We start from the raw sequence: 9,436 nt of genomic DNA, 5'->3' as shown, positions 1-9,436 counted from the left end.
TGTGGACGTGCTTGCGCTTATGGCCTCTGGGTGCAGCCGCCTAGAATCAGTTGTGCAGGGTTTATTTAACAAGTTTGGCTGGTGAGCCACTCGTAGAATCTGTGGATGAGCTATGTAATTGCGGATTCGACGGGTTGTGGTCGTGTTGCACTTTTTATTTGTTTTACAAGTTTAAACTCGGTGATGTAACTTGATTCACATCTAATAATATGGGTTGTGTGCATCCTGTGATCCAGACGCCGGGGCAATCATCATTGTCAAATCTAATAATACATATTTGTATGCATTTCAGAATAATTTGACTTCCTCTTGTGTTTATGTCAAAGTTCCCCTTAAACTTTTTGAAAAATAATCTAATCGTCAACATAAACTTAGTGAAACATAGGCAAAAAGAAGTGGGCTATTGTGCAGAACGGAAAAAGACTTGACAATGAAAGTTAGACCAGACTGAAGGATATGATTTCCTAGTGCACATGCGTATGAATCTCACAAAAATGAATGGTCTAGAACTCTAGCTAGACAGGGACGGGGGACTTGTCTTTTTGAAGTAAAGGCCCAAGGTTTGTGCTAGTCAAACCGTTTGTGCTATAGTCACACAATAGTATTCTTTTTTTTTGCGAATCACACAATAGTATTCTCGGCCGGCCGGAGCATGTCGTAAGGTAATGTTGCTTCCAAGCAACCCACGTTGGTGGCCAAGAATAACTTTACTACTATTAGCTAGAGAGATCCCGCGCCCCGTTGCGTCTTGCACCACTTCTTTATATACACTTGGCGACTGACCACTATCCTTCAACACAAGCTAGCTAACTAGCAAGTCTCCAAGCTTCGTGAGAGAGGGAGAGAAAGAAGGATGCTAGAGATGAAGCCCTGCAGAGCCATAGCTCTGGCGCTCGTGGTAGCAGCACAATGTGCTTCCCTGGCCACCGCCGCCGGTCCCAGAGTCATCATCGTCGGCGCCGGCATGTCCGGTAAGCTATACGCTACATACATGCATTTTACATGGACATAGATACATGCATGCGAGAGGGTGGTTTGAGTGCACATGTAACGGATGCAAGTTCTTGTGCTTGGTGGTCTTAGGGATCTCGGCTGGGAAGAGGCTGTCCGAGGCCGGGATCACCGACTTGGTGATCCTTGAGGCGACTGACCGCATCGGCGGGCGCATCCACAAGACCAAGTTCGCCGGGGTGAACGTTGAGATGGGGGCCAACTGGGTGGAAGGGGTGAACGGCGACGAGATGAACCCCATCTGGACCATGGCCAATGGCACCGGAGGCCTCAACCTCAGGACCTTCCGCTCCGACTTCGACCACCTCGCCAGCAACACCTACAAGCAAGAGTATGTGCGGGCGCTGGTTTTTGTATTTCAGTTTCAGAAATATTTCAATCATAGCCAAAATCACCGAATTTCACTCAAATTTAGTGACTTCGATTTTTCTTCCTGCCAAATGGCCGAAATATCGGCTTACATTAAACTTAGATCCAACAAAATATTATGAAAATAATTTACATTTGTTTCACAGCTGAGCTGGTTAATTTTCTTGTGTGGATGCAGCGGTGGCCTCTACGACGAGAAAGTTGTTGAGAATATAATCGAGAGGATGGATGAAGTGGAGGAGAGCGGGAGCAAGCTCTCTGGTACCTTGCACCACAGCGGCCAGCAGGACATGTCTGTCATGGCCATGCAACGCCTCAACGACCAGTACGTATACAGTTCATATATTGCTCCCTGCAGTAGCTAGGCCAGTGTGCTAGCTTGGAAACATAAATCTGTGATAGTACTTGTTAGGGATTTAGTGAATGGTTGGATTGGTATTCCAGACGAGGGAATATGAAAGACATGGGAACAAAACGTCACGTTATCTTGAATACTATCGATTACATGATCGTGTACATAGAGAAATATAGGATTAGTCAGGGGTATTGGAAGTCAATTACCCGCAAAAAATAAGGCAGCTGATGGCTCATACTCACCATTATCTCGTATCTCTTTGTTCCAAAATAGATGACCCAACTTTGTACTAACTTTGACCCAACTTGTATTAAAGTTAGTACAAAGTTGGGTCATCTATTTTGGAACGAAGGGAGTACTACTCTATGTAGTTGTCTCCACGAGTGCCTGAATAAGACTTAATCGCATATATATTGTTGTATTGTTACCCTCCCTTCTCAATATAGTTTAGTCCAGCAAGTGCATTCCAGCAAATTTCATATCACAATCATGCAGTTTGCAATGCTACATCATCAAATTCATATATTTTAGCAAATGCCAGCCACTGCCTTGTCCAAGAGCCAACTTTCATATAGAAGTGCCTTAGATTTTTAAAAGAAATCACTATTTTTTTCCATTCACCAACCCTATTTTCGCCTCCAGTGCGCCAGCAGTGTGTGCATCATTAGCACCTCTTGCCTCTGATCGAGCGTGACAGAGCAAGATTATTCAAGTGCGACATCACTAACTATTTTACTGCTCCTAAAGCTTCCTCACAGCTGTAAAATAATCCGGTTAGGCCTAGTGCTAAGTATCTTAAATGGAAATTAGTCCTCCGGCCGACCGTTGCATCGACCGGATCGGCGAGATGCGCACGCCTGCTTCTCCCTTTTGCAAGCAATTGTTTGTTGATCTCCAAAGAGAAATGTATTTTTATTTTCCGGTGCATGATTCGTGCAACCTCGCCCTTGTGCCGCAGCATGCCTTCTGGTCCGGCGAGGCCGGTGGACATGGTGGTCGACTACTACCAGCACGACTTCGAGTTCGCCGAGCCGCCGCGCGTGACAAGCCTGCAGAACACGCAGCCGCTGCCGACGTTCAGCAACTTTGGCGACGACGTCTACTTCGTGGCCGACCAGCGCGGGTACGAGTCCGTGGTGTACCACGTCGCGGGGCAGTACCTCAGGACCGACCGCAAGTCCGGCGCCGTCACCGACCCGAGGCTCAAGCCCAACACGGTGGTGCGGGAGATCAGCTACTTCCCGAGCGGCGTCACGGTAAAAACGGAGGACGACAAGGTGTACCGGGCCGACTACGTCGTCGTCTCTGCCAGCCTCGGCGTCCTGCAGACGGACCTCATACGGTTCAAGCCGCAGCTGCCGTCGTGGAAGATCGTGTCCATCTACCAGTTCGACATGGCCGTGTACACCAAGGTCTTCCTCAAGTTCCCCAAGAGGTTCTGGCCGGAGGGGGAAGGCAAGGAGTTCTTCCTCTACGCTAGTGGCAGGAGAGGGTACTTCCCCGTGTGGCAGCAGTTCGAGCAGCAGTACCCCGGGTCCAACGTGCTGCTGGTGACGGTCACCGACGACGAGTCGAGGCGGATCGAGCAGCAGTCCGACAACCAGACCATGGCGGAGGCGGTGGCGGTGCTCAGGAAGATGTTCCCCAAGGAGGACGTGCCGGACGCCACCGAGATCCTCGTGCCCAGGTGGTGGTCCAACCGGTTCTTCAAGGGCTCCTTCTCCAACTGGCCCATCGGCGTCAACCGCTACGAATATGACCTCATCCGGGTACAAAAATCTACTACATTTGTCTTGCATTTCACTCATTCTCCACTGACAATAATACTAAATTGATGTTTTTCTGTGATGTGATTCAGGCTCCCGTTGGGAGGGTTTACTTCACGGGCGAGCACACGAGCGAAAAGTACAACGGATATGTCCACGGGGCGTACCTTGCAGGTGCATTTACATCAAAAGCCGTTCTCCTCATGCTCTGCACTCTGCATTGTGTTTTTAGATGCTCATTCTCTGCATTGTTCAGAGTGTTATGCTTTCACTTTTTGGTTTCCCGGGGTATTCACGTGTGATGTGTCGGCGTTTCCTAGGTATTGATTCTGCTGACATCCTGATCAACTGTGCCAAGAAGAAGATGTGCAAATATGATGTCAAGGGAAAGCATGACTAATCTCAAGGTATTCATGTCCTGCTGGGACTAATATATAACCCATAAAAGCATGACTAATCTCAAGATTTTGATATCTTATTTTAATACTTTTCGATTGCCTAATAATACCATCGCAATTTTTCCCTGTGTTGCAGATTAATCGCGGAGTCACCAGCTAAAACAGCAGAAGTAACGGGTTGAAACCGAGTCAGTGCACTGCATTATTCCGGTGTTCATCTGTGTCGGGTCATTGTTCAATGGTTTTCTGGGCAATCCATATTTTTTCTCTTTGCGACATGTTTGTTGTTTGGCTCAGTTTGGAGTTGTTCTCATTTAATTATTTATTTATGAAACTTCTACGAAACAGGAGTTGACAATAATGTCTTTTGCCCATTTGTTGTACAATAACATTTTATGAGAATATTGTGGGAAGCAAAGATATATTCATATGCTATAAAGAGCAACATAACATTGATCAATTGACTAAATAGCAAGTATATGAAACGGCAGTTCGACGAATAATCGAGGTTAATTGCTTTCTGAAACTCGAGACAAAATCTTTGTCATTTTCATTTATTAAGAAAAAGTTGGTGCCTAGTTAATTTGAGAAATCAGGAGAAAACCAACCAACACCTAGCATGATGAAGGAACAAAGCACCACCAGCCTTCTTGAAATATGTATTATAGCATGCACAGATTGTATTATAGCACCACTTTGGTCCAGGAAGATTGGTATTAAGCATGAAAGATTTTATATTTACTAATTGGAAGCACCATACGAGGTTCCACGTTAATTCTGAATGTTAAGAAATTATGTCCATCTGATTAAAGTATAATGTATTTCTAGCCGTTCATCATGCATAACAAGCCCCTTTGTAGTCCCACGTACGAGAGCCCCGTCAAGTCCTTGGTCTCTATCTCTTATTGTCCCTCAAAAGCACGTGAGACTGTCCAAAAAAAACATGAGCCATATTGTCCTTGGTCTCCGTCTCCCAATGATTCCCCACAATTGAATTTTGTTGCCCACGTGTGAGATATATGCCACGCCAAGAAGCAACTCGCAAGTCACCAAGGAATAATTTCCGGCTTGTGTTGTGGTGCTGCCCAAAGCTGACCCCCAATTATGTGCTAATTGACGATGCTTTTGACCTTGACTAAGACAGCTAGATGAAGCTAGCACGAGGCCAGGAGAAGAAAATTCCGGCCGCCAGAAGCGAAAATGAGGCATACATACTTTGATTGATCCTGGAACTGACGCACGACAACGACGCGTCCAGGCTTTGAGGGGTGCATTTATTCTTTCTTTTCAGATTTATTCAACATGCATCTTTCCTTCCTTCTCAAATTTTTCTGATGTATGGAACGGCCTCCATTAATTGGACATCATGGTAAAGTAATTAACTTGACAAGATCATATTTTAAATTTGAGAAGATGAAAAATATGCAACGATTGTAAACATATATAGATACGTATATACATGTACATGGAAATATGATAATTTTTTTGAGGTTGAGATAATTTACATGCCGGAAAATAAGGAATTAAATTATTGTCCACTAAGCGACACTAGGTAACGGTATATGGCCGTCAAAATGTATTAAAATTAAAATAAGTACATATCATAAATTATCATCTTATTTTCTTTGAGTGAACAATTATCATATTATTTTACCGAATTTCACATATGCATAGCCTACCTAACCTCTAGATGTCGACACTGTTAATGAGTTTACAAAACTTAGAACTACCGTATATGTCTTACTAACTTAAACATACTCATCGAGTTTAAATAGGCTGATTTACTGTTGAAATAAAGTTAACATGTAATGAAAAAAAATTGTATACTACTCTGCATTGTACTAAGTAATCTCTTGTAAGAAAATACAATCAATTCACTTGAAGGTTTGGTTTGGTCATCCTGACAAGTTATGTGGACTAACGCTATGTTTGTGCAAGATCAGTGGTAACATGATCACAATCAACAAGCCAGATCGTCTATAGACTGAATTTATATAAATTCCATGGAATGTGTTAGATGCCAATTTTGAACAATAGGAAATAATTAGGAAGTGTAGTGAATTAATTCCCGGAGTAATCAGACTCATTACCAATAAGTGCTAGAAATCCAATGGACTGGAGGAATGTGCTATTCAGTTCGTTTGGCAGCATCGACTCAATTTTCCCCCAACCTATATCAATCAAATCCCTGGAAATAGAATGTGATAGTACTAACTTCTCTATTTCCTGTTAAGATAATTTTTGTATTTTATTGTAAAAAAATTCACTTCCTTAACTGATTAATCAATGGTTGACACATGTATAAGTTGGGGATTCTAAGATGGGGAAAAGACTACTCGATGGTGGTGCCAACATGTAAGTGGAATTGATAAAGTAGTACACTTCTGATTGCTTCTTTGGTATTTGGTTAGGTTTTTGGTTTGTATATACTAAATCTATTATTAAAAAATGGAAGTGTGCAGCTATTATGGTATGCATATTTTGTTCAATGAGTATAAGCAAAAAATACTCCATGCCTAATCTGAACACCCTAAATAGAAAAAAGGATAAATATTGATTAAATAAGTTGTTTTTTTAAGTACTTACCATTCAAAAATAAGTTTTGTATATAATTTTTGGATTATGTTTCGGGATTCCTACATAAATTATAACTTTTTACCTATTTTTCTAAAAATTAAATCTGAACATTTTCACACGATTATTAAACTATGAAGATATTATTTATCTATTTTCATATTCATCATTGATACATCCATTTTGCATCATGCTTTTATATCAATATTTATTGCATTATGGGCTGTTATTACACGTTATGTCACGATACTTATGTGTAGCGACCCGACCCGAATGGATCAAGTATCTGTGCTTAAGTTTCATCCCTGGATCGATATGCTGACACACACAGTACTCGAGGATTTATAACAGAGGTAAATCACATGTATAAAGTAACGGAAATACTATTACCTCAATCCAAATAGTGGAAGTAACAAGGTTGTGGATTCCCATCAACACCAACGGCAAAGTTGAGTGTAGAAATCGTAACCCTAACGTATCACTTACTCGTCGTAAGATATCCTGCAACATGAGACGTTGCAGCCACAAGGGTCAGTACATTGAATGTACTGGCAAATTCACACCATAGAGAAATGACTAACAAAGGCTATCACTACATGCATATATGGTTGGTGGAAAAGCTCTATGGTTATAATGTTTTTGCGAAAAGTCAATTTTTCCCTACTGCAAAGGAATATATTATTTAACTACAAAGTTGGTTGAAAATATTGAGAAGGTAAACCCCCTCTCAATCCCAATTAAAAGTAATCATTAACAACCCAACAAATTATTTAAGTAACGTGATGAGATCAACGGGATAATCCAAGAACTAGATACTCAAGATATCCATAACCGGGGACACGGCTAACCATGATTAGATTGTACACTCTGCAGAGGTTTGTGCACTTTTCCCCACAAGACTCGATCTCCTCCGTTGGATTTCTCGCACTACATAGTGTTTGAGAAACGGATGACCGAGACACAGTCTTTCAGAAGCGTTAGCACCTTACGATGGGTAGACAGTTACACCTACTTTCCCCTACATCTGCTAGTCTACCACTGTAAGAGTTCAGACGACTTAATCAACTATGCTAGAGCCCATAATAGCATGTGGCTGCACACGGAAGTTTCTAGCATGAATAATCTCATGATCCCTTTGAGCCTGGGTGGCGGTCCATAAAAAAACAGGCAATCACTGGAATACCCAGGTGCCTCAATCCACCCAGATGTGTTTTTAAGTTGCCACCTTAAGTAAACCATTAATTAACAATCTCACATCTGTCATGGATACACTCACCCAATCCACGTGTACTAGCATAGCATAGCAATAAGCAAACGTAGAAGTAACTCCCAAAGGTTGATAATAAAACAGGTAATAGATACTACATCATCTACTACTTCCCAATACCCACATGTTATCAATCCTACTCATGCAATGTTTGAAGGTGATACTAATGCATAAAAACTGGGTATGAAAGGGATATGATCAAAGTGTGAACTTGCCTGCAATGTTGATGAAGATCATTCGCACTCATAACTCTTGATAGTTCAACTCGTCACACTCCGGTCAATCTATCGAGAGCAAACAATGGTAACCACACATAAGCAATCACTCAAAAGATCAGAAAGAACGAAGAAGATACTTCGAAAAACATCAAAACCAAGCAAATAACTCTTGCAACATAAAACAATTTCTAAAAGTACCAAAATTATTTGAATTTGGCCTTATCAGAAAGTTTAGGTCAAGAACTTCGATTTGCAAAAAGAATCAACTAAATCGGAGTTGTAAAACTCAAGTTACGATCAAACGAAGTTCAAATACAAATCTATTTGAAATCAAATTTTAAAACTTTCAAACATGTGTTTAAGTTCTTTTACTGGAAAGAGGGGATCATAACGAAGAAGTGGGCATTGATTTCGTTGGATTTGGACAAACGAGTAAAAAGATGTGGTCGTTTAAAGACTAGGGACTAATCTGTAAAAGAAAAAATCTACTAATAAGTCCCTGAATAAAATAAAATAAACTATCGAGCGAACGCTCGCTAACCAGTTCTAAATAGAGAACGCTCATTGAATAGATCGAACTTAAAAAAAACTAAACCGGTTTTTTAAAACAAAAACAAAACCGAGAAAACCAGATCGGACCGGGGCAACGCTTTTTATGTTAAAAACCGGCGGCGGATCGGGTTAGGGTTTACCACGGCGGCGGCGGCTCCGGCGAGTCGTCTCTCCAGCGGCGGTGGGGCGAAGTGGCTCCAGCGGTGGCGGGGCACGGCGGCGGCGGCGGAGTAGCTGGGGAGGGCGGCGCGGCGTGGCGGTGAGGTGGGTGGTGGCTGCGGTGGTCGGGGAGGTGCTGGGCGACGGCGAGGAAACTCGGCGGCAGCGGCAATCCCGGCGAGGCGGCGGCGAGATGCGGGAGGAGAGGGGAGAGAGGGCCGGGGTGGCCGGGCTTATAAGGGGAGGCGAGGCGGTGGCTTGGCGTGCGCGAGGGGGCGTGGGGAGGCGTGTCCGCCTCGGGCATGTCGGCGGCGGCGGCGTACGGGCGGCGGACTCCCGAGCGGGAGCTCGGGGACGAGCGAGGGCGCGCTGGGCTGGCGGGCCGCGGCCTGGCTCGGGCACTGGGCTGGCCCAGTCGGCGACGGGGAGAGAGAGGAGAGAGAGAGCAGTGCTGGGCTTCGGCCTGGCACTGTTCGAAGTGTTTTTTTTAACATTTTTCCAGACAAAGAAAAATAATAAAAACGAAATAAATAAAAATATTATATAGGCATATAGTGTACCGAAATTTTCAGAAAAAGATTTTCTACAACTTGAAGATTTTCCTAGCATTAAATAAAATCCACACAAATACAAATAACTCAAACAGTGCTACTGCCCTATGAAAATACAAAAAAAAATCATTTTAAAAATACCAAAATGATTTCAAACTTATTTATCTCCAATTTTCTGATGTAGGGAATCATGTTACCCTGTTTTCCGTATATTTT

At 43.0% G+C, this 9,436-nt stretch overlaps 1 protein-coding gene across 1 annotated transcript; it reads left to right on the top strand.

The window, feature by feature from the left end:
* Window positions 1-730: 730 nt before the first annotated feature.
* On the top strand, window positions 731-4,334 carry LOC123170262 (polyamine oxidase 1). Its single transcript, XM_044588098.1, has 7 exons — window positions 731-971; window positions 1,084-1,342; window positions 1,559-1,705; window positions 2,694-3,504; window positions 3,594-3,675; window positions 3,822-3,908; window positions 4,036-4,334. Exons 1-6 carry the CDS (start codon window positions 854-856, stop codon window positions 3,899-3,901), a joined length of 1,497 nt encoding a protein of 498 aa, XP_044444033.1. The 5' UTR covers window positions 731-853; the 3' UTR covers window positions 3,902-3,908; window positions 4,036-4,334.
* Window positions 4,335-9,436: the final 5,102 nt, after the last annotated feature.

This window comes from Triticum aestivum, chromosome 7D (genome assembly GCF_018294505.1).
Source record: "Triticum aestivum cultivar Chinese Spring chromosome 7D, IWGSC CS RefSeq v2.1, whole genome shotgun sequence".
Lineage (NCBI taxonomy): Eukaryota > Viridiplantae > Streptophyta > Magnoliopsida > Poales > Poaceae > Triticum > Triticum aestivum.
Note: the sequence above shows the minus strand (reverse complement) of the source record. Positions and strands in the feature narration are given on the sequence as shown.

Coding starts and splice junctions, on each gene's coding strand:
- LOC123170262 (XM_044588098.1), top strand. CDS start 854: ATGCTAGAGATGAAGCCCTGCAGAGCCATAGCTCTGGCGCTCGTGGTA. Junction 972..1,083: donor CGTCGGCGCCGGCATGTCCG/GTAAGCTATACG, acceptor TGGTGGTCTTAG/GGATCTCGGCTGGGAAGAGG. Junction 1,343..1,558: donor AGCAACACCTACAAGCAAGA/GTATGTGCGGGC, acceptor GTGTGGATGCAG/CGGTGGCCTCTACGACGAGA.